The sequence below is a fragment of the Cinclus cinclus genome, chromosome 8, assembly GCF_963662255.1.
Source record: "Cinclus cinclus chromosome 8, bCinCin1.1, whole genome shotgun sequence".
NCBI lineage: Eukaryota > Metazoa > Chordata > Aves > Passeriformes > Cinclidae > Cinclus > Cinclus cinclus.
The window spans coordinates 15369114-15395370 of NC_085053.1; the positions used below are offsets into that span (position 1 = coordinate 15369114).

The 26257-nt window shown below is 39.0% G+C and overlaps 1 protein-coding gene across 2 annotated transcripts; it reads right to left on the bottom strand.

Moving 5' to 3' along the window:
- Nucleotides 1-231: 231 nt before the first annotated feature.
- Nucleotides 232-20595, bottom strand: LRRC8B (leucine rich repeat containing 8 VRAC subunit B). Of its 2 annotated transcripts, none has more exons than XM_062497301.1 (5): nt 20506-20595; nt 7976-8030; nt 7064-7161; nt 4245-6403; nt 232-3311 (listed from the first exon to the last, which is right to left on the bottom strand). In XM_062497301.1, exons 4-5 carry the CDS (start codon nt 6375-6377, stop codon nt 3039-3041), a joined length of 2406 nt encoding a protein of 801 aa, XP_062353285.1. In that variant the 5' UTR covers nt 6378-6403; nt 7064-7161; nt 7976-8030; nt 20506-20595; the 3' UTR covers nt 232-3038. The 2 variants fall into 2 exon arrangements, with proteins under 2 accessions (XP_062353285.1, XP_062353286.1); XM_062497302.1 differs by lacking the exon at nt 20506-20595 and adding an exon at nt 10782-10803.
- Nucleotides 20596-26257: the final 5662 nt, after the last annotated feature.

A 26257-nucleotide genomic window follows, 5' to 3' on the forward strand; every position in this document is an offset into this window, starting at 1 on the left:
AAGAAGTAAGCTTTGTTCGAAATCAACACAAGAACTTCCCTCCTAATCCAGAATATGAAAACTGTTTTGACACAGACCATAGTGTTCAGTTCCCACTGCTGTTCATTATCTTCACACTTCCCTGGAGAAGACAGACCTGCTACCCCATAGATACAGACAGCTGGAAGCAAACTTCTGAGCTTTGCATTAAGTGCAACATCTCTTACAAAAAATAAAGAACAGTTCATAGAATTGTAATGCAAACAAAAATTTAATCTTTAAACAAAATGTTCATGATATGGAAGGTCACAATACAAAGTTCTTAAACACAATACAACACAAACAAGTTGAAAAGCTTTTTTGATTGGAAATTACTATTTATACAAAGACTAGATGCCAACAATATTATTGTACAAAGTTTGCAAGTGGATTCATAAACTGATTCCCTGAAAATTCCCTCGTTTTGAAGAAATAGTGAATATTAAGGTAATGGCTGAAGTGAATTCAAGGAATTCAGAGTGACATTTGTTTCCATCCTCAATTCTAGAGCACTTGGATTAGGCTTCATGGTAAAAAAGCAATAGTAAAGGCACACTGTGGTTTGAAAACAAGGCTAGATATCTATCATAGCCTTTACATTTTCCAGCTTTTGTTTGGATGTTTTTTAAACACCAAAACATTCAGCTAAAATAATCCAACCCTCCTAATGGGGTGCAGAGTGAACAAATTAAAATCTGCAAAAAATGTAACCCATTTATAGTCTATAAAGCAATATTCCTATTAATTAGCATTTGAGTGATTCCTCAAATCTTCTACCATTTTAGAAATGAAGTACCTTCCTCCAAGTTATTTCTGTTACTTCACTCCTGACAGAACTACTGTAAAAAGCACATTTAAGATCAGTTTCCATCTTCATCAGTTTGGTTGATTATGGAAAAGGACTGATGCATTCCTAAAAAGCTGAAACTATTGGCCAAGTAATTACTTGCTGATTTAACTTTTTTTTTGTAAATTAGGAAGCTGTGTTGAAAATCTTCAAGAAAATGCTCATTTAATCTGATATAAATTATTAGACTGCAAGACTTAAGTGTCAAATTCTGGCATAAAGCATTCTTTAATGTTAAGTTATGAAGTCCAGACAGCTCTATTGCAATTATTAACATAAGTTTTGTCACAGGGTGTAAATCAATGCATTATGGTTTAGTCACATGTACCACAGCTAGCTCTGCTGATGAACCATGTCAATTCCTATGGGACTGTTACACAACTCAAAATTATTTAACAGTGTTTGGAGGAGTTACATATGGACATTATGAAACACTGTTCCAGCAGCACTGGTCTGCACATAAACACAACTAACCAGTTTAAACTAAACATTTCTAGAACTACATATAAAGCAATAGTTTTACTACATTTTGGTTCCCTGAGAAGAAAAGCGATCCAACTAAAAAGGTCTTTGGAATGCCATCAGTACAGGGGATAAACATGGTCCTCTTGCACTGCTTCTGTAAAGACATCTACTTTCATGTTGATCAGACTTGTTTGGACATTTTCATTCAAAATAAACTTTACACCACACAAAACTGGCAGTGGAATGGGAGCAAGAGATAACTAAAATTAGTCTAGCACTAAAACTAGTTTTATCTGAGATGATTTGTTATTACAAACTGGAATGCAGTTTGTTAGCATACTTCTTGAACACAAAGTCATTAAGGGCACAGTTTACTTCATCTGCTTAACCCATAACTGAGATTGGCTTTTGAAAACTGCATTATGTTAAAGTTTTAAAATGTGTTTTTGGAAAGCATGCTAACCTCTTCTTTCCCCAGGGGCATAACTTATGTTTTCAGTGAACATGATAAACATCATGAGAATTAAGACTTCAAATATAATAAAACAGCGCACAGCAGAAGAATGAAGTCAGGAAACATTTTATTTCCATCCAGTTTTGCAAGTATTAAGGATGGCATAAGAGTTTATCCCACCACTATGATTTATGAAATTATTACATCCCTAGAAGAGGCAAAGCTTATAATGCTTCCTGTCTTTTCCTCCCAAATGCTTATAAGTTATGTGATTATTTAGGTTTTTTTATCTGTGTCTTTCTGTCTATCTAATACAAACCTCAAACATCCTCCATCCTCTCCCCAGTAACTGGGTGTGGAGAAGCTGCACTGAGGCAGTCAGTAATGAGAAGTTATAAAAATATTGATCAGCAACATACACTACACTAACACCTGGGGTGTTCACAACATACAGAAGACAACTTTGCAACTATTCTGTTTTCTGTTTGCCATCATAGCTTCTGAAGATCAGTGATGTAAGATTGGTTCTCTAGGACATGTGCACAACAGTTACTTCAGATTCTTCTGATTCCTCACAGTTTCTAGGCAACAATTAATTCTGTATTTACTATTTTTAAGACAAAATGCCGAAACCAGTTCTAGGTATTTAATAGCAAGATTCAAATGGCATATTCCACAATTATAGGATTAATGCTTAGTACTTGTCAAAAGCTTTTAAAAATTAAGTTATGTTGAAAAATTACTTTCAGTATACCCCATGCAATTAAACTGCTCAAATAGTTTAAACTCTTAATTTAATACATCCTAAGCTCGAGAAGAGTTCATATTTAGAAACTAATTCCATACAGTTCTTAGAACTCATATGGCAGGAGATAAAACTATTTTAAATCATCACTATCAACAGAAAAAATTCTCACAGGAAAAAAGTATATACACTCTCACTATAGCCAGGCAATCATCTCTTCTTTTTCAATACTACCAAAAACATTTAGCTGAATTATTTCAATCAGTAGAACCTAACCAACAATTCATGTTCCAAACTTCAAACATGTTTACTTGTAAAAGGCTGCATCTTTTGTTTGAATCTGAACAACTTTTTCTTTTACAATACAATCAACTCAGTTCAATGCATTAAAGTTTAAGACCAATTTGTAAATTGCTCTCTCTCCTGAACTCCTCTCTACCTATACAGATCTGTAGAGAGAGATTAAGCAGGACTTGTAGAACACAACAATGCAGAGTTTCATTTTAAACTTAGGACTTATCTGAGCATGCCTGCAAACGCTCTCTTACACGAGGTGGAAGTGTTTTCAACAACCTTTCTTCTACAATTAGATTACTTCGCTTTAAGAGCTGACATTCTTCCAGTTCAGCAGGAAGTGATTCAAGATAATTTCCAATGAGCTCCAACTGAACAAGATTCAGTAGCTGACCCACAAAAGGGGACAAATTCATTAGACTGTTATTTCCCAGAAGAAGAAATTGCAGCTTTTTGCACTGAAATAATCCATCAGGCAGCATTTCAATCTAGAAAAAGGAAAGACAAGAACAAAAATAAAGTACATTAGAAGTTGTGAGCCTATGTGCAGCAGCATGCTTTGACATTTACCCTTTTTATTTTAGGGTAAAAAACCCTCTTAGTTTAGGAAAAGAAAAAGAAGACTATAATTCTTCTATCATTATGCGATCAAGTGCTTGAGAGCACTACAGTGGTTTTATTATCCCTGTTTTCTTACAAAGCTGCTTAGCTCCTGGCACAAGCCAAGCCTGGAAGGGAGAATACATCCATGCATGCACACAGACATGTGCAGGTGGCACGGGAGAGGAAGAGCCTACTATTCCTAAGAATCTATTAATGAACAAGCACAGACTGGAGAGACATTAGCAGCTCCTGTGTTGTACAAGGAGCTCTGTGCAAAACAGTTGTCCTGGGCCATTCTACTGACATGCGACATCCAAAACCAACCTCACCAATGAAAACGACAATAAACCTCAAAAGAAGTCACAAGCCTGAGCCCCACACCAACAAGCCAGACAGTTTAGCTCTGATTGTGGGGTTACCAACCATAATTACTTCCCTCTTCCCAGTCATACACCTGAGCTGCTCATCAACCAGCTGTTCATTAACTTTAGCTTTCAGTTTGATATTTTAAGGTAAACATGAAACATTGTTCACTTCCATTAAAATACTACATAGGATTGACAACTGCATGTTTCTGCAGCCATGCTAACCTATACCATCTCTGGATCAAAGCCCTTAAGCTGCTACAAACCAGGACAGTACTTATTTAGTATTATGTGAGCTTTGCTGATACTAAAGCTTTAGTAATTAAACAAGCACCACCCCTTTTTTCTGGATTTACTTTAATCAGGAACTCCACAAAAGCTAGAGACTGTTCCAGAAGAAATAGCAGCTTAAGTCTATTTTGTTGTTGAGTAGTAATTCAAAGTTCTACTTACGTGGTTTTTTGTCAAAGCCAAGTACTGCAGGTTGGTCAGATAACCAATTTCTTCAGGGATGGAGGTTAGCTTATTATAGCTAAGATCCAAATAGTGTAACTTTCTACAAAGAAATAGCTGCAATGGAACATTCTTAATATTATTATAATTTAGATACAACTGTTCCAGGTTTGATAATGCACCAATCTGCACTGGGACATATGAAATACTGTTGTGCCACAATTTTAAGCAAGAAAGATTCTTAAGATGCTGGAAACTAATTATTTCTTCCACTGTTCTGAGATTATTTTCTTTTAAGTCAATTTCATGCAAATTGTTTAGGGTAAAAATGGAATGGGGAATGCGCTCTAAATCACAGCAGATTAGTTCCAAGGTTCTCAGGTTCACCAGCTTCTTCAGGTTATTCAGCACTATCAGTTTATTTCCCTCATTGTTGATAGACAAGTGTTGCAAAGAAGGCAGAAGATCTGTAATCACTTGAGGTATACGGGAAAGGTTGTTTTTTAAGTGAATTGATCTCAGATTTTTTAGCCCCTGAAAGCCATCATTGTATATGGAGTTGTGATGATCTAGCATGAAATACCCTGTTAAACACAACTCTTGTAGGTTTTTTAGATGAAAGACCCAAAATGGAATTCTTCCCATCTCACTGGACTTCAAACGCAATGTTTTCAGATTTTCTTCTAAGAAGTTGACAGCTGGATAATCCATCGTTAGCGATGAATGATAAACATTGAGTTCTTTCAGACTGACAAGCTGGGTCACAGCTGAAGGAAGTTTGGCTTCAGGAATAAGTTCCAGGCTTAGGACTTCTATTTCTGTCAGTTCAAAGACACTGTCTGGAAGACCATTTAACATGAAAAGGTGAAGTTCAGTCTTGTCTTGGGAGTTTCTTACTAGTTTATTTTTCAGTTTTTCCACTGACCATTCATTGTTAAGATTTATCTGTTTAAGTTCATTTTCACTCAAATCAGACAGGAATATTGAGAATCGTTGGGAATACAGAGGATCATACTGATCTGCCAAGTGAAGAATAAATGCAAAGTCATTCTTCACATCAGGTATATCAGTGTAATTACTTTTCTCTCTCAACTTCTCGAAAGAGTATTGCTTAAGTGAACTTCTTAACATCCACCACAAACTATAAGTACAAGTTAATCCATAGAAGATCACTAAAACAACATAAAATGAAGCCAAAACTTTAAAAATTTCTGCTAGCGAATAAACACACTGGTACCTTTTGTAGCCTGTAAAGGCTTGAACATTAACTACACAATCAATTTCAAGTGTAATAAATGATAAATAGTAGGGGACATAAATTACTATTACGACAACTACAAAGACTTTCACAATAATCTGTTTCATATACACTGTGTATACAACATCCTTTTCTTCGGCATGTACTCTGAATTTCTTCACTTTTTCAAATATAGCTTTAGCTTGTTCCCCTTCCTTTTTGTCAAGAACACTTGAATTTTCTCTTCCAGTTGTTTCCAAGCCATGTTGTGAATATGGCAGGGACTGTCTGCTAGCCCCTATGTCTCCTGAACACTGAGGTGATGAAATCACTGTTTTTGATTTGGCTATGGGCAACTTCCTCGCAGACTGCTCAGCAACTGTTTCTGAGAGGGCACGCGTTGTCCAGGGAGAGTCAAAACACTTCTGAAGAACGGCTACAAAGTGCTCAAGCCTGGAACTTGTACTAGGATAGTAAAGCCAGAAATTGCTGCAAGCTGCAAAAATAAAGGTATGCAAAAGCACTAGGTATGGAAAAAACTTGGCAAACCAGTGAAGCTGTCGCTCATAACATACTGCATCAATGTAGGAATACTGCTGTCGATGGAGATAATTCTGGATTTTAAGCGGGATGATTATTGGTGCTGTCGAGCTAGCTGACATGTTAAGGTTGGCTTTAACTAAATCCCAAGGCACAGCACAGTGATTGTCAAATTCTAGCTTGCAAGGAAGACAACACAATACTCTGGTTTGAGTAAGCTGGAGAGCCCCAGCGAGCACAGCAACTAGCAGCATTATCATGGTGAGGTAATACCAGAAGACATCCCACCATGGTTTTAGTATGTGGTAGGATGACTGGGCATCTGCTAAGCATCTGAGTTCAGTTAGCGTGATCATGACTTTCACCTGTGAGAGAACAGCAGCTGGTAGAAGAAAAAAGAAAAGACATTCTTAGAGAATTGTTAAAAAACAGTTTATCTCACCATTAGATGCTTGAAGTTTATTACTGTTATCACGGTTTTAAATATGTGTAACACATGACCTGGACTCCACAGCATAGCAAAAGGACCCAAGAACTTCTGGGACCTGACCCCAGCCATCATCTCATGGATTTATTTTAAGGAAAGGAGTGCAAAAAACTTAGAGTGAAACTAGCACGATAGAAGGTACATTTCAACCAAACCTTTGGGTAATGCTCCAGTAGAAGCAACAAGCAGGTAACAATTAAAGAAGTGGCTCATGTATTATTAGCAGTCCTTCACTACCATCATAAATTTACATAAGTGATTTCTTATTTATGAAGAATTCCAAAATCAGAGCGGTACATTAACATGATGGTCCTTGTAGTTTAGAACTTTCTACCAGATTAAATAATTCTACCCAATTAAAAGTACACAAATCCCCCAAAAGCTCTTGTGTATTACATATTCTTATACATAAATCTCCATCTTCTCCCATCATGAGAATGAAGAGTACTGGCAGAATTAAAATTAAGGTGGCAGAACATATTATTGTTCAATATTGTTATATATGTAAAAAATGACACATTTAACTCCCAGAAGCATAGGTTTGATCGTACTTACTTTACTAATTAAAGAGAATAGAAACCAGCACTACTCAGTCCGGAGGTCTACATCTTTTAAAGTTCCTTGGACATGCCATCTTTACATTTGTCTTCATTCTGGATGGAGAAAACATTGAATATACTTATTTAATGGCTTAATGTAAGTAAAGAGCAAATATTTCGGCTTTCATTGGAACTGCTGCCTCATAATGCCTCCATTAATCTCTTCATTGCTACAGGTCCATGAAATGGAGCAGTATGCACTTGTGTGTGGTCATGCAGCATGTAAAGTCAAAGTTTTGCAGTCACATCAACACAAAAATCCCAGAACACCCAGGAAAACTGCCTACAGCTAAGACCTATTTCTGCAAGGAATTTCCCCCCCCCCCCCCCCCCAAATAACTATGAACTTGTTACTTGGGAGACTGATCCCCCCAGCTATACCCTCCTTTCAGGCACTTGCAGAGATTGATGAGTTCCCCCTGAACCTCCTTTTCTCCAGGCTGAGCTCCCCCAGCTGCTCCTCACAGAACCTGTGCTCCAGACCCTTCTCCTGCTCCACTGTCCCCTGGGCTCACTCCAGCACCTCAGTGTCTTTCTAGTCATGAGGGACACAGAACTGGCCACAGCACTCGAGGTGTGGCCCCATCAGTGCTGAGCACAGGGAGGTGCCCTGGTCCCCCTGGCCACATTGCTTTTGATACAGACCAGGATGCCACTGGCCTTCTTGGCCACCTGGGCACATGTTGGCTCTTGTAATATAGTGGTACTGTACATCTCAATTTTAAACAGAGCTGACAAACTGTTAAAAAAAGTCAAATAGCTGAACCTGATTCTTATTCCACATACAAGTGGAAAGAATGACAGAAAATAAATTAACCCTTCTTGCAATGACAAAGCTATTTATAATAGAATACAAAAAAAAACTTACCAGGCCCACCCAAGGGAAAGCAACTGAAGAAGCACCAGATGGTTAGAATACACTCCTGTAAGGAAAATAAATTGGCATAAGATTGTGAAATACTTGGACTCCAAAAACTGTGAGTATTAGAACAGCAGCTCATTACTCCTTACAATAGCATTTCAAAAGGCCAACATCTATGAGAAAAAGATCTAAGGATCTACAAGATGCCACCCCCTTCAAATTATTTACTTCAAGATCTGAAAGCTGCTTTTCCTAAAGTAGAGATAAAGTAATGGCTTCTCTCATTGTCCCCTTTCTAAGCACTAAAAGCCATTTAAGTGCAACAGTTTTTTAATTTACATAAAGTTACAAGTTCTACACAGCTGAAAAAATAGCAATTTCTTCACTCCAACTTACAAAAACACATCTCACATGCCTTTAAAATGAGTTCTTTTGATATAACTCTTGTGGTTTGAATATAAATTGGTTGGTATAAAAGCACAAAGAGATAATAAACCCATTCAAATTAAGGCTTGCATTCTGCAAAATACCTGGATCAAATCTTGACTCAAGCCAAACACACTTGATTTGAATGTAAACATAAGAAAATCAAAAACATTTTTTTCACTTCCAACCTCAAATTAAAACCAGTCAATTCTTCTTGCATGAATTTTATTATAAAAATGAAAGACTTGGGACCTCTGTTAAAGTTGTAAAGAACACACTAAGAGATTAATATATTGAATGATGGAACAAAGTAAGATCAAAAGGTATAAATAGGAAATGTTTAATAAAGAAAAACACTTGAAAAGTCAAAATTATCACTAAATGGCTGAGAGTTTAACATAGTGTGAAAGGTCTAATGAGCATGAGGATGGGAGCAATTCTTTTCCTGACAAACATGTAAATCTTATCAGGGACTTGGGGAGATATTAACATTTTAAAATGATTCATAGAACTAAATGCTTACTGGAGCATTCTTGGGGAACAAGGCATACCTGTTCAGTACAAAGGACAACATTCAGAGTAAAATAAAACAGTTAACACTCTTTGATAAAATATTTCCCCTAAAATTTACCAAAAAAAAAAGAGAACAGAAAATGAAACTTAAGCCGTTTCTGTGAAAATCATATTGGTATACTTGAGAGTATGCATCACTCAATACATAACGCAAAAAAAAAGTGTTTTGTTTTTGTACAGATTGAGAAGTCAAGGCGAGGACGACCCATGCAACTTTGTGAGGTCTGTTTCTATGAAGTGCTTTGTCACCCCTCTGCCTTGCAATGGAAAGCTGTTAGTCCCCATCAGAGATCCCAGAAAAAAAAGACTACATTCTCACTGTGGTTTTACAACACTTTCTAGCAGAAACCAAATGTCACAATATTAAGTATTTAATGAAATATTTCATATTTAACTTGAAATCTGGTCTTGTGAATGGCTACTCTTTGAAGTCTTCCACTGAAGAATGTGTATCCATTATAAGTCTATGTTTATGAAATAAACCTTCCCATCAAAGGAGCATGTAGTATATACAATTCTAACATAAACATGTGAATTATTGATGATAATCTTGCTGAAGACATTTTTCTTTCAAATCCTATCTGTATGCCAAGAGTGACTAAACAAATGGAATAATGCTGAACTGTAATGGATTTGATAAACCTCATCTCCAGCAGCTTTCCATCCATATCAAAGCCATAAAAGCTTTTCAAAGTGGCCTAACTCAATTGGCAATCTTTCATAGAAGGAGAGAGAATGAAGTTTAGCCCCAGGCAAAATGATGACTTCAGGAGAGTTACTTCAGACCAATACAGAGGTGCAGGCCAGAAAAATAAAGTAATAAAGATCACTATTATCGAGATAATTTTTGGTTACTTCAAGAGTTATTAAATCAGAACAACAGAAACATATCCAGAATGTGAATAAAAGGCTCTCATCTTAAAAAATAGTATCTATAAACATCAGACACCCACCACCATCCCTAGCTGCCAAAAGGGTACTTAGCATTGCATTACACTGTCATTTGGCCATTGCTTACAGAATTTTAGGCACATTTAGTCAGGGATGTCTTTGCAGCAAGGCAATTACCTTTCTTGTCCTCTCTAAAGGGTATTCAGCTGGTGTTTCTGACACACTAATTTAATCAAAGTAGATTTATACAACTAAAGCTTTACACAACTACTTGACAGGTACTCCTGTGGCCCCTCTGTCTTGCTTCCCCTCCCATTCCTCCCAAAGATACAAACCCACCACGTTTTCAGTCAGTCTCTTTAGACTTTTGCAGCTGCTTCTTAGCCTAGATAAGGAGATGATGACGTACTAAGTAATGCATCTGTTTTATCAATTTTCTCTCAAAATGTCATTCCTGAACTACAGTACCAACTTAGCTTCTAGCTAGTTTAAACTTATCACTTTTTCTTCTCAAGTTTTGGATAGAAAATTAAGTTTGACAATAAACTAAACACATCATAGGTTTTGCTTCATAGGCAGTTTTGAGACTCCCCTATGAGATTCCCACTACCTGCTTATGGTTTTACACGCACAGCCCGAGGCTCGCAAATAAACCCTCAAGAAAATTCCCAAAGGAACAAAAATAAACTTTACCCATACAACACTCATCACCCAAACCAGACCTTTCCTGGCAAAAGCTTCTCCTTTTATTGGCATGTTGCTGCATCCTTTCTTAAGTATTCTGTAAACAACAGAGAGGTACTGCAAGAGTTCTGGTGCAAGTGACTCCACAGAGAATGACACTGCCATACTTAATCTTAGCAGAAGCATTTACACGACTGCCTCTCCCTTTTTCAAGCAGCAATTCTTTCACAATCCGTACTTTGGTCACCTGTGTGCATACGCAGATTCAGTTGTAGGACCTTTTTGATAGGGATTGTGGTTTTGAATCTGTGTTCCATTGAATGCTGAACAACACAAACAAGATTAGAGAAAGCTTCTTTCCAGCTCCTTCTGAAGAAGATCACAGGTGACAATTAAACACGTATAAGTGATTATCCTTTTGTATTTAAAACAAATCCAAAGACATTCCCACTCTACAATAAACAGCATACTCGTCAAGCACTGGATCTTCAACACTAACATTATTACAAGTTTGCCATATCAGCCTCTCAAATAATCAAAGACTCAAAGTCCTTTCAAATACTCAAATTACAACTAAGACAATCTCAACCACGTGTACCTGGACCAACTAGAGGCCCTTGCCTTTCTTAAACACCCCTGCTGTCAAGACAGCTGAACATAAGATGTAGAATAGTAACAGCAAAGTTTTATGCTGCTTAAGAATCAGTCCTTTCTCTCTGGGGAAGGCTTACATGAGTCTATATAGCCAAGTAATTTCTGGGGGGAAAAAAAATTAAATTGTAAACAGAGTTTAAAATTTCATGAGTTAGGTTACACTAACATTTATACTTTACAAGATTTACCCTTCTCTTCTACTGCTTCAGAGTTAACTGCACAGCCCATAAGTTGATAAAAAAAAATCTTAAAATCAAGCAACTACTAGATCACTCTACCACTACTATATCTTCAAGAAGCTGAGAAAAGCAAGAGTAGAACATGGTAAGTATATCTCAGCTTCTTCAACTACCTAAAAGCTTGAACATTGCCAAGATCAACACAAAAGGTGTTAGGTGAAAAAAAAAAAAAACAAAACAACTTAAATGCAGTTTTAGTCTTCTTTCTCTCTCTGGTACACTTAAGGAAAGAAAAATAATTCATATAGTCTAAAGTCTTTGCAAAGTTGCAGTCTAATCTAAATTGAAAATATGCTTTACTCCAATTTGATTTGCTTTACAAGCACAAGAGTTATTGAAATCAGACTCTGCAGGATTAGATACATTACATTATGCGTTTTCTTCCTATGCCTGCAGCCTCCAAAAAAGACCACTGTCTTACTTGAGCCATATTAACTTCTCATTAAATATCACTGATATCCAAGTATTGAGCCTTTTCTCTATTCAAGGAAGGCCAGTCAAGAGGTAAACTTTGGTTGTAAAATATGTCACTGTTCAAACACTCACTAGAGAGAAGGACCACATGCTAACATTCCAGTTGCCTAAGTACTTAAAATTACATAATTACATAGATAACAGATCAGTTATCTATGATAACATCATAGATACTATAACACATCAGTTAGGTCCACCCAAGTGCATGAAGTTACTTGAGCTTAACTCTCAATGGCAGATGGCAGGGTAAAAACAAGTCAACTATTTTGAAGATCAAACTCTGCAATGAAGTTGCAGTATAAGACTTGCATTTAAAAGCTAAGTGTGCTTTTTATTTCATCCTAGTCTAGCCCATAGAGTAATTTCAAATACAGATTCACATTCAGATAAAAATAGTTTGACTAGTAAAAGCACTTTCTCCAGCCCTCTCCTCAAATTAAGGATTGTGTTCTACCTGAAATAGGTCACAACCTCTGCTCCTAGAAAGACCTGTACTAGTGAGAAAAAGATTCAGTTTAAACCCAAGTTTAAAACCAAGGAGATAGGTGAGACAAACACTTTACACAAAACCCTTACAAAATATAATGCAGAAAAATTGCTAAGTACAAACCCTAGTTTTAAGGTAAAAAATAGAGTAAAATGAAAGTAGACCAGCTTTGTTTTCATGTAATTGCATCAACATGACTGATCTCTTTGAGAACAAGCTGTCTACTTGCCCAGAGCCTCTCACTCCATTTGTAGCCATGGTGCTTCCTGAGATCTCTAATGAGCCAAGCAAAATCTGGACTCTGAATCAAATCTGAGCGTTTCTAGCAAGCAATGTTTTGTATTTTGTAACTTTTCTGTCTCAGTACTATTTTCAAACTCAGAGATACATTCTTAAAACACAGAAATTAAGGTTATAACTTTAAACTTGAGACACATTAGCCTCTAAAATACTGACTACAATAAATATCAATGTTCATCTGTTCAGAAGAGAGTGCTTTGTATTGACCATACAATAGATACTGATCTTGTCTCATCCCAATATTTAATTAATAACTTATTTAATTTGTGTTCATTGGAAACTCTAGCACTCTTATTTGTTCCATTAATTTACATTTCTTCAAGCAGCTGTGTATTTCATATCTTCCACTTTGAAAAAGAAATTACTGGAGGAATGTGCCACCAAGGATGTAGCTCTCAGAGCAGCAAAGGCTGTCCTTCACTAATACCTAAGAAAACACATGCAGCAAAAAGGGGCACCATCCCCCTACAAACCTAATCTGGATGTCTAAAGAGCTTTATCTCAATTAGAAAAAGGCAACAAAACCAGAATCAGAACAGCAAGACTAACAATGCTCAAAGGAATGGTGACTTAAGAAAGCAGGGTTTCTAGCACAAGAGAAAGAAGAATAAGAATATAGTGGGGATAGAGAGAATGGGAGAGAATTGTATTGGAAATGTATCTGCCCTCTCAGGACAGAAGCACATAGTCCATCAGGGCTGAGCTAATGCTAATTTAAACCACAGGAGACAACTCTCTCCAGAGATGACTGCAGGCATGCCATGCTGTCAAGCATTCCAGCTCAAATGTGCCAAGGAAGATACCAGGGAACTGGCACAGATTACACTCTCAAGAGGTAAGTAGAAGAACAGGCCTCCTTTGTTGTTCCCCCGTCTCCAATTGGGTTATAAAGTCAGCAGCTCAGTTCTAAAGATATGACAGTCTTTAATTCCAAGTTACAAAGAAATCTTGAAGCAAATTTGGAACATTAAATATGTAAAGTCTCCTTTACATTCTATTCCTAAACAAGCAAGATGAACCAAAAGTACCCTCCTCATCATTCCCAGCCTAGATCCTTTAACTGCACCTTTGGTAGCTCTCCCAGGAACCATCTTACACAACAGTACATCAAGCCCTTTATCCCAGTACTAACACAGCTAACAGAGTCAGACACCTTCCAACTGCAGAAAGTAAGATTTTTCAAGCTTGCTTATTACACCTTTTTATTCTTGTAACCATGTTTTGTTTCTCATGCTGGGAAATATGACTACATAACCAAAAGACCATGGTATCAGCAGTATGCCTCCAGCATTCTGAATGAGCATCAATGGTATCTATTTCATTTTGCATACCAAGGTAAGTATCACAATAGAATTTTTTTTTTATCCCTTAGTTTCTGTAAGTCAGAGAGATATGATGCAAATTCATTGTGCTGCCATGCTCAGGATACCAGAAAGCAAAGCAGAGAAAACACTAGAGAATATGCACAACTTCAATACTATTAGATTTTTCTACAAGCAGACTCCTTATTTACAGTATAGCTTACTATCCTCAGTCTTCAAGAGCAGTAACATTACAAAGAACCCAGCAGCATAAAACAGTTAGAATTATATAACAAGAGACCCTCTTTCCTTGGGAAAAGGCAAGGAATTGCTTCTACACCTCTTTCCATTTTCAGTGTCATTCTCAGTAAAATCATAAATGGCGAAAAACATTTGAAACAGCCAAGATAACTTGAGTAACTTTACTGGAATCCAGACCGAAATAAGAGAGTATTCTCAGAAGGAAGTATGTAGGAATATGTCCACAAACCTGAACCAGCTCTGAATTAATTTCTCAAGCACCCTCAAGAGTGCTGCTGTCACAGCAGAATAAAGTACACTGATTACAAATCCTACTTAAGAAGTCAGGAAAGCATTTGGTAAATTTTGTCATTCACAAGATATCATGTTGCTATAACTAGGCTATAAACACAATTTGTTACATGGTAAAGCAATACCATATGTACTCAGGTATTAACTAAAGCACATTCATATTCTGATTTGCTGCTTCTAAATAAAGGAATAAGGAATTCAACCACACTGCATTTAGACAAAGATAGAAAATGCCAACATTTCTCATACCACTTCTGCAGAGAGCAGAATACTGAAATCCAGTGGTTATAGTTACTCAGAACCTCCATTCAACATGAATTTCCCAGCTCAAACATTGCTTTCCAATAAAATACCCATACTTAACCCAGTTAATAATTTCTGACAGCTGAATCACTTCATACAAGTAATTTTATTTCTTTCCAACTCAAACTTCTCAACTGTAAAATCATTGGTAACATTTCTGCTATTCTCTAAAAATTATTTAAATGAGGAATATTGTGCACTAATAATTCCTTACTAGGTATCTAGCTGTTATGGATTGTACTAACCTTCTGTTTGGTTCTGAGAGCTCAAAATATATGCTATTCCTTTTCCCTACAGTGGTCAGAGAGTTATCAGGTCTGACAACTTGGTCTGATCTCAGAAATATTAATTTGTATTTGTAGTCCTCATTCTATCTAGAATAATTCTGATGTTTCTAAAATATTAATGGTTATCTAGTACAATAAATTAAAATTTCAACATTTGGCCAAAAAAGGATACTGCAGTTTTTTCAACATTTATAGACTGCTAAGAGCAAGCAGCATGCTTTCAGGTTGGCAGATGTTGAGAATGGAAACAGCAACTGAGGTTACAAAAAATATATACCAAATGTATTCTGCCTCTGCAAGATAACTATTACCATGTACAAATATAGCCACACAATTTAAGAACTGTCAAAAAATAGTCTTTTAGTTTTAAGTTTTCCTGATGCTGCATAGGATTCATAGAGAACTTTCTAGAAGGGAATATTATTACCTCCACAGACAAGAACGTAATTGCATCTAGGAAAATATAATTATCAGGGCAGCAATACAGAAGCACATCTGATTTCACTCTATTAGCTCTGACATCAGAAAGCTGATTCGGATTTTCAGTAGTGGCTCATATCTCCTTTTAGAACCAGGAGGTTTTCATCTCGTTTAACAGGAAAGGACAGTTACTCATGAATGCCAGCCTAAAAAGCTGAAACACTTGATTCTAGATGTGTGGTCTAAACAGCTAAAATAGAATAATTAGAACAGATAAATTTCCAATTGAGAGCTGAGGCAAACTCTTCTTGTATGCCAGCTCTCCTGAAACCCATCTTACTATCTTTTCAAAGAATATCCCCACCCCAACATAAGAAAAGGAAAAATTTCAGACTGGAGTCAAATATAAGCCTGCTTGAAATGGAAATTGAACAGGCTTTATCAATCCTCCAGCAGCATGCAATCTGGCTGCACAATGCCCCCCAGTCTCTGGAGTATCTTCCTAATCATATTACTTTGCATTACATATTTACTAATTGGACAAAGCAACTAGCTACATCTTCTCTTCTTCTAATAAAATGAACGGACTGAAAGACAAATTTCACGTTGCACACACAGCGTGGTAGCGTATGTACAAACTGCACGCCTGAACATAAGTGTACAGTTCTGAGCTGCACATGTGCATGGGATCAGGAGAGCTGAAAGCCGTGTTGTGCCTATCAGAAACATCTCCTAGAACAATGCCAAGTTTCAGAACCACAAACAAGCGATCAGACTTGAATTCTACAGTAAATCCACAGTAATCCTGCTTTGTTTCCTGAACAAACACAAAGTCAGTTTAGGAACTATGTTCACGCGTTGTACTTCCATCAAACCCAAGTGTGCTGTGCAAGTCTCCAACAGCGCAAAAATTCCTTTTTTGAGTAGGCTGTCTGAAGAGACCCAACAGCTGGTAAGATTTTTCAGATAGCAGTATTATCAGAAACACGCTTTGGTAGGAAGCCAAGTCTAAGAACTACAAAAACAATAGTCAAGGTTTTATCATCACCTGAATCAATTGAGAACTTTGAAGTAAAAAAAAAAAAAACAAACCTCTAGCCCCACATTTGTAAGAAACGAAATAATAACTTGAAACAAAGCAGACGCTGCTTTTAACTCCTGTTTGGTAAAGCACTTGAGTATTGACATACCCCATCTCACTTCAATTAAGCAATAATTTCCCCAGCTTTGTAGTCAGTTTCACTGCAAAGTTAGTATTTAAACAAATGTTAATGTTTAAAAAAAAGTGTTTATTTGGAAAAGGCGCTAGAAAAGCAACAATCAGTTTCACACTTGCATTGGCATTGGTTGGAAATTAAAGTTTATCTTGTGAATAATTTAAACACAGGCTAGAAACTAACAGTTTTTAGTTAAAAATTTTCAAATTCCCTCCCTTCTTCAAATATTTTGGATTACACAACAAATGCACACCAAGATTTTGCTTTCATTCAGATGGAAAATTTAGTTTGAAGGACTAATACTTGAGCATTAAAACCACATTGTGCTATTACTAAATTTCAGCTCAATAGATCCTCATGTTTGGACACAGATGATTTATTTACCTAGCAGAAAGTAGCTAAATAAATATTTCACAACCTGAACTACTCACAGAATACTGGTATTTTCCCCAGAAAACTGAGGCAATAATGTCTGGGAAATAAGGGGTTATGTTTTCTGGGGTTTGAAATAAGAGGTCTAAAAATCAATGCCACTTTAATTAAGCCTGAGTAAACTTAATGACCACGGTTTTGTAGTTGTTGTGCCAAAAAACTGAAACTTTGCTAACTAAAAATCACAATTCAAATTATTATCTCACAAAGAAACAAAGTGTTTGTAACAATGTCTAAATTCTACTCATAATTAGCAGCACCCAGATTGTGTCACTACCATATTCTTATTGGCATCTCTGGACCCCTTACCAGCATTTTTAATCCCTTTAGTTTCTTACAGTCAACTAAATTCGCAATTTCCACGTAAGAAATTGCATTCCAGTTTACAGCATCCAAACATACTCAAGGCTGAGTGAGCCCTTATGATGGAAATGCAGTCACATAATTTATTTCAGTGTGCGCAAACACGTTATTTTGAAACAGAGCAAAACCAGTGAGTATTAAATTGACAACAGTCCATTACAAGTTCTCCACAATTCACTTCTGATTGTTGAAAGACCCTAGAATCTTCTCGGATGCACATCAGAAGAGAGTATGTCAGCACTGTCTCTTGAACTGCATTTGTAACAGCTTTACTGAGATCTGCATCATCTGCCTGCCTTCCTTCCAAGGAACTACACCACTACGAAGCGCAGCCTTTTCATATCACTAAGTTTAAATCAAATAGCTGGGGAAACTACTCTTAAGTATTATGACCCTTTAGTTCAATAGTGAATTACAATTTGATTTCAACTAGCTAAAAATTAAATCCAGAATTCATTTGTAGCAGACCAAGAACTCTTCGGGAAAATAATCCCCAAACCCAAGTGTAAGTACAATAAACTGAAGCCCACTCACCAAGTCTGGTAAAACTCTAACTGGAATTATATAACCTATTCCACTTTAACATTAAAGACAGCATATGTAAACATTAGAGTATAAATTCAACTTTACGTTTCTCAGCCTTCTACATGGCTACCCGTGATATCTGAACCAAACAGCTTCATAGCCACAGTACAGACTGCTAATTTATCTTTATGAAGAGTAACTGCAAAAGCAACTGGCAGAATAACACTATTTACAAGACAACAGCCAAACAGCTGTTACAAGGATGCCTAAAGATAAATACAGCCCACAGGTTAGCACTTAGAATACAGAGAGCAGTGTGAAACATTTAGTTGGTCAGCACAGAGACCCATATAAACCACACCTTATCCCCTTAGTCACACGAAACATCCATTTCTAATCCTAGCTGAGTAAAGCTTTATGGCTTTAGCAGTAGGTATTGTAAGATGAAGTAGTATTATTAGTGCCACGGTCTCCTTTGCTACCTGCAGCGCATCAGGCGGAGCAGGCACAGCAGCAGCTAAAGCAAGACAAGATTTCCCCCCCGTGCCCCTTCAGAAACCCCTTAGAAAAATATTTATTTGACAGTGACATAATGCTCTACAAGGTTCATTTTACAATGCTGAAATACTGATGGATTTTTCTTTAGCACTCTCCCTAGAAAATATTGGTTGGTCCCTCTCTAAAAATTATTCAACATTCAACTTAAAATAACAGCTGTATTGGTAACTTGCAATAAACAAAAGAGAATTTTCTCCCCATAAAAATAATGTTTTCCTGAAAAAGGAAACAAATACAAGCCAGACCAACCACTCCCTTGTCTCAAAAGTGTAGGGAACTAGCAAGTTAATATTGCACAATTTCTAAGAATTACATGAATCTTACTGAAGTTATAAGTCAACTGCATTATGTGAATGTAAAATTCAGTAGAATAATATATGCTAATGTAAAAAACTCTCTGATAAACATTTGTTATCTGGCTACAACAAAATGCTTTAAACACTCAAGAAAACCCTTTTAAAAATCCCTCCCCCCCATATCATATAGTAACTACTGGTTCTCTGCCATAATGTCTCTCCACTCCCATTTGATTTCATGTCCTTTGCATTGCTCAGGGCCACAGACACCGAAGAAAAGTTCTCTCTTCTATTCTTCACACTGTCATCTGAGCTACATGGACACTGAAGAAAACATGTACAATACAGATGGACGATACTTGATAAATTCTGCAAGTACTGTAACATTTCACTACTTGAATCATGGGCTTTCCCTCACTGCTCTCTTGAAAATTTAAGTTAAACAAAACAGATCAGTAAGGCCTAATCTGTTGCCCTACCTGCTAGGAAGATAGTTAAGAAAACAGTCCAAGACACCTGAAATAATTGATGCCTTACCTTATCCTTTCACCAAACAGACAAAGAAAGCTGGGAGTCAGCAGAATATATAACATAAATACTTGAAACTACAAGAGACCACATAGCTTCTAGTTTGTTCAAGAACTGAGGGGTCAAATCAAACACAGTTCACCTTTTCAGTGTAACTAATTACATTCCTAACAGAAAATTAAGCTTTAGGGAAGTCCACTTTAATCACTCCTACATAACTGGTCAGCTGCAGCGCTCTCTACGGCCAAATTCTGACCCAAAGCCAGGAAGCTGCCCCAGTTTCACCGCTGAGCAGACGGGCACAAAGCCCGATGCCACTCGCACAACTCAGCCAAGGCGCAAAGAGAGGCTGCCCCGCAAAGGGCAACTACAAGATCCCCGACTAGCTGGGACAAGAAAAGCATGGCCAGACGGGAGAGAGGAAGATAACGACAAATAGGACGGTTCTTGTTCCACACGCAGGACTGTCAGGCCTCAGCGCTGAGTTAACGCTTTTCTCCTTACGAGAAGGCTGGGACGTGGCTCCCGGCCGCCACTTGCTCGAGGGCAGGTGCCGCCTGCCGCCCGGGGCCGAAGGCTGGCAGCTGCCGCCCGGCCGAGAGAGCCCGGGGCGGAGGAAAGCGGCCCCGGGCGACCTGTAGCGCCCGGGTCACTCGAGGACAGGCGTAGATATCGGTTACGCAAACCGCGGAGCGATTTTCGCCGAGCTCCGCCCGCGGGCCCCTGGGCGGCCACAGGCCCGCGGGGAGCCCCGCGCCCGGTTCTTCTCGGCCCCGGCCGGTGAGGGGACCCTCTGCCGGGCGCCGCCGAGAGAAGGGGCGGCCGCAGGCGCAGGCTCGCCGGGCGCCCCGCGGGACGGCAGCGCCCTCCCGCTCCGCCGGCGGAGGGGCAACACCGGGAAAAGCGGGGACGGCGAGAGCCGTCCTCGGAAAGCCTCGCTCCGTGCCGCTCCCCGTCCTTCCCCCGCGCCGCCCTCACACGCCGGGGCCGCGGGGCACCTGTCGGCGGCGGCCGCCCCTCCCTTACCTGCCGCCGCCGCCGCGCCCCGGCCCGCCCGCGCAGCGGCGCTGGGTCCGCGCGCTCCGTCCGCGCGGCAGCCGGCGGCGCAGCGCGAGGCACCGGCTCCAACCGGCGCGTCTGGGGCGGGCCCCGCCGCTGTCACGTTACCGCCCGCGCAGCCAATGGGGCGCGGCCGGCGGCGCCGCTGACGGGCCGGGCCGGGGGAGCTGCGGCGGACAAAAGCAACGCGCCCGACCCCGGCCCGGCCCCGCCGCTCACCTGCGGAGCCGCCTGAGCGCCCCTGCCGGCGGTGCGGTCGGCTCCCGGCAACGCGGCCGGGACCGCCCGCCTCAGAGCCCCCCGGTGCGGCGCTAACCGCGGGCAGCACCCCCCGCCCCCCCCCCCTCCGTGCCGGCGTTTAAATAACCCGAGCCGTTGGCAGAGGTGGAGGAAGTGAGAAGGCCATTGTCACCGGCCGTTAGTAAATAAGAATAGAGACGGTGACACTCGCGAAAGGCAATTTAATCCCACCGGAGGCTTCGGCTGGGACGGGTTGCGGATCCCGGAGCGGCCCCGAGCCCCGCTCGGGGCGAGGGGAAGGAGCGGGGCTGGGGATGCTGGGCAGCGGTACCGAGCTGGTGCATTCGGGATGAGCTCCCGCCCCAGCCGCGGCACCGCCGCTGCAAATGTCCTGCAGCACCGGGGGTCTCCTTCCGGGGCCAGGGACGCCCAGCGCCCACCACCCTTTCTGACAGGAGCAGTCAAAAGGCTGTGCGGCCGCGCTCTTCTTTGGCTCTTCGTTCCACTGAAAACCTGATACCGATGTTATAAAGTCCACAAATAAACATAACGTTTTAAAGAAGTCATAATTCATTTGGCTTTCCTATTTCACCTCCTCTTTCTCCAGTGAGCAGTGCAGCTCCCTTCTCCAGATGTCTGAAGAGGCCACTTGTGCTGGGCAAAGGCAAGAAAGCCTGAAGGAAAAATTTGATTCCTACCTAGACTTCTACAAAAACTAGGACAAATGGGTTCTGAGTCGTGCAAACAGCTCACTCTATTCAAGTAATTGTCCTGACATATTTTCATTATTAGTAACACCATTGCAAAGACCTAGTCTAAACTCTATTTACAGTATAATTACACTCCTTGCACTGGCTCTGCTATGGCACATGTTTATTCTTTGTCCAGTCATCAATTTTGTGAGAAAAGGAACTATTTTCAAGATACTGCTTTTCTCTATGAAACACAAAAATCCTTCTCTCTGCAGCTGTACAAAAGCATCTTCATTTTAAATAAGACACTACATTTTGCAAAAGTTTAACAATTTTTAAATTGTATTCACATTTTTCAAATGTGTAGTCAGTGCACATTTAGCTAGTAGTGTTAGTTTCAATTTAAAAGAGACATTAAAATATATCATACTTTTGAGGAAGCACAAGCATTGCACTGGAGCCAAAAGTGAAACTAATTAAAACAAAAGGGAACCTCACTTTTTAATCCTAACGTGTAGAAATACCAATGAAAAGGTGTGTTGAAAAAAATAAATAGACCATTTTTTTTTTTTTAATTTGCAGTCACAGTGGTAGCCTAGCAGGGAATGTATTTGTTTTACGCTGGTAGCTTCTACTTTAAGGTGATGAACGTTGATAGTAATCTAACCTCAAGGAAACAGCTACTGTCACCACAAAGATATCAACATTGTGGCACTGTCTGCAATTACCTCTCCAAGAGTCCTTGGTGAGGTTTGGTGAACAGCAGAGAGCAGGCCAGCCTCTTCCCAGGAGACCAATTCCCTTTTGTCTCATGACCTGCTGCCTCCTTAGCTGGCTGTATCATCGAGATAATTTTTCTGCTCTATTAGGGTTTCCCTGAGGAATTATTTAAGTAATTTATTTTACTGGGACTATTTTCCCTGTCTGTGAGCAAAATAAATGAAAGTACATCTCGTTTTATAATCTTGCTTTCTACTAACTCAAAAAGGAAAAGTCTGTCTCCAGGATCTGCCGTATTTTTCTTTTTGTTTATCTTTTATTTTTTTTCCATCTTTTCTTTTTCTTTCTTTCCTAGCAATATACTAGGAAGACAAATTAATATTTGACTAAATTATAAAACCAACAACTACTTGTGCTAAGAATCAAAGTATTAAGTCAGAACATGGAAGTTAATGCTCATAAGTTTCGTAATTGCTTGAGCAGAAGATCACAGCACAATTATCTAGGTTTAGTTCCTTACTCTGATACTGAGGAGATCCTGGGGAAGCACAAGGGAAGTACTCAACCCATGAGTCGAACGACACCAATTTCTGAGCAAAGGACATAGTTGGTAACATCTTACTCAAAAACAACACTGTTTTAGCAGGGCAGCTACTCACTGTATACCTAGCAGATCAAGCTCATCTTTAAGGTTAGCTTATTGACAATTATTTCAGGATTAACTTCTTCCAGTCTTTTTCAAGCAACATTATCTGGAAAATGCTCTTCAAGCTCCAAACCCATTCTGGTTTTTTGTGACAGCCTTTTACAAGATACTGAAAAACAACAGCTTGACAATACTGTGAAAGTTGAGCTCACTTTCAGGCATTGTGCCATCCCCTGATCTTTTTTAACTTGCTGTTTAGATGTCACAAATACAACTTTGAATACATATATATATGTAAGATAATGATTTCAAATGTTATGCTCAGTGTGACTATTGGGTTTCCAGAGCATCTGCTTCAACCCCTTCACTTGTACAATTTTGGAAAAACTCATGTAGTAAGACAGGGAAAGCTATATACTAATGTGCTGTATATTTAAAAGGGTAGCACAGTCGAAATTTCACTTTGAAATATTTTCTATAGAAAATTCTTTTTAATATTACAGATATTATATTACTCTTGTCTTTTAAGCCTCCAGCAATGCTTGGAGTTGCAGGAGCAGCAGCATTTTGGTCGGTGATCATGCTGGCAGCAGTATCTGAAGCTGAGCCACTTCTGTAAAGCACCCAATGACAACTTGCCTTGTGATCACCAAATGCATTTCTATCTGATTCTCAAGATCCTGTATTTTGATATGAAAGGATATAGCTGCATATTTAGGTGAAACATGAACAAGCAGATCACAACTCTAACTCCTAAAACTCCATACTACCATTTATTCTCCTCAGCAGAATAAAAAACATGTAAGCTTCATAGTTATTCATATAATTTGATTTCATTCCCTGGCACGTCCTGATTGTTATCTCACTTGCTCTTTCTGGCATTTGCTAAAGCTTCTTTGTCTTCTAGTGACAATTTATAAATCACGTGTTCCGTACGCTCCAGATCATTGATTCCTGGCGCAATAACGTGGCTCGCAGTGACCAACAAAGCTCTCCTGCAGGGCGGCTGTTTTAGAGCAACACTTCCCTCTGCCGGATCTGCGGGCAGCCGCAGCTCCGCCTGCCTGCAGGCACCGGCGCGAGTCCTCTGCCTCTCGCCCGACGTGACCCCTGCTCCTCCCGCGCTGCGCGGGACAGAGCGAAACTAGCAAAGCTCCAAATAATTCATCCGATGAACACGACAATCATCAACATTTAATCCAGTAGCGACAGGATAGAAGTATCAATATGCTTACTTCTCAATACAGGAGCATCTCAGAGCTATAGATAATGTGAAAATTGGGAGTTTCAGAGTCCGATACTTCATATTCCCTCCAAAACCCTGACAGCTTTATGCCAGATGAAATTAGAACAATATTTAAAAACACCTTTTACCCAAATCATCAGGCATTTTTCTTTATAGAGTGTAAATACATGGGGCCCTGAGGAATAAAAAAGGGGGGAAGAAAGAAAAGAAAAGAAAAGAAAAGAAAAGAAAAGAAAAGAAAAGAAAAGAAAAGAAAAGAAAAGAAAAGAAAAGAAAAGAAAAGAAAAGAAAAGAAAAGAAAAGAAAAGAAAAGAAGCTAAGAAGAATTTCCTGCACCTCTTGTGACTCCATGAAGACTAAAATAGTGCTACAGCAAATTTTAATTGAGTGCCACACTTTCTACCTGGCCACCTGTTCCAAACTGCTAGCAATAACCAGAGTACAAGATTTTACAGGAGGATTGGTGGAAGCTGCTATATTCAGATACAGCTGTCTTGCCTTCAAGTCATTCAGTGGTTGGAATATTGTCCTCGGCTGAGGGTGGGTGTTAGGAGGAAGAGGAGAGAGAACTGCAGAGACACATGAGTAAGACTGTGCTTAATTCTTGCCCTTCACATCAACAGGAACTGGTCCCAGTGCAGTACTACACGTGCTCCTAACTCATTTGTAAGAACACCACTGAAAACCATAATTAAGTATTTTGCTGAACAAAGATTCTATTCATATACTCTTCTGAATGAAGGCTTTTGGTGGACTTCAAAACACAGGAAGAAGATGAATAAGCTGAAGATAGAAGAAGGGGAATAGCAAATACAGATATAATTCTAAAACAAAATTCTCCCATCAGTGCAATTTACTTTGAAAAGGAGGACAGAGAGACAGAGACTTTTTCTGTTCCACAGAAGAAATGTCAAAAGATTGGATCAATGTGGTACTCACTGTTGAAAGGCAGAACAGCTAAGAGTGCTGAAAGCCATACTGAGGTTAATTGGAGTAAGCCATCATTAAAAGACAGGAAACAACAAGGTGGTTTCTGGTCTGTGTTCAAAAAAAGCCTGTGCTAAGCACACAGAAGGTTTAGTTAGAAAATACCATATGAGAAGTATTTCACATGAAAAAAAAAATGTTCTCAGAGTTTGGAGAAGAAATAAAGAGCTTAAATAAAGAAACCAGAATGTCAAGATTATGGAGGTATTCAGAGTAACAACAAAAGGAAAAGGAAATAAAAAAAGCCAACTCAACTGCATAAGGTGGCATAAGCAATGCTTTTCTAAGCAAGTTGCTTTCCAGCCATTGCTTTGTTTTTTAATGCTGAAGAATGGGATTCTCTGTGTCATGTCAGTGGAAATGCATTCTTGTCTCCTTGGTCCTTGCACTTTGTTAATTAATTGTAAAGTATCTGTCTGAGACTTTACAAGGAACTTCTAAGGGGGACTCCAAGTAAACAACATAAAATGAGTCTTTGTCTTCCAAGACCTTTCAACACAAAATAAATGTTTGTTGGCTCTAGTAGCCCTACAGGCATTATCAGCTCACATTTGACACTTAATGCTGCATTACTAATAATTACTGTGTGTCTGCTAGAATGCTACTAACAAACAACAATAAAAAGAAAACTAGTGCTTTGGGATTCAAATACCATTTACTCCTATTGCTCACAAATGCTTTGACTCCACTGTACAATTCTAGTATTGCAATTACAAGAATAAAAAAGGCAGTTAAGAATCTAGTGCTTGAAACACTACATCACATAATTTTCTGCAGAAATACACTTCAGTGTATTCTTATGCAGATCCTGGTTTCCCTCAACTGTCCTAAGACTCTTTCACTTACACTTATTTTTTATATTTCATTCACCTTGCACAGAAGTGAGAAATTTACACCTAGTAAATATTTCATTAATGCATGCTTCTCTTTGCTCATCACTCTTGAAAAGTCTTGAATTTCTTGAATTCAGCACTTGTCTGGGGACAACTTTATGCTTGCTAGAAATCTGAAGTCCTCCAGTAGGGAACTCCTGACTGTGTTGTTTTATGTCCCCACTGCTCCTTTACTTGTTAGGCATCAGACATGCAGCCCTGATTTCAACTGGGACAGCCCAAGACGACCACTCCCTTCAAGTTTTCTCTTGTTGCTGATTATAGTCCCCAGCTAATTTTTCATTTTAAGTTGGTG

Excerpts from the sequence above, each read along its gene's own strand:
- LRRC8B (XM_062497301.1), bottom strand. The coding sequence starts at position 6,377 with ATGATCACGCTAACTGAACTCAGATGCTTAGCAGATGCCCAGTCATCC. Across the intron at positions 3,312-4,244 it reads TGGCTTTGACAAAAAACCAC|ATTGAAATGCTGCCTGATGG; the intron begins GTAAGTAGAACT and ends TCCTTTTTCTAG.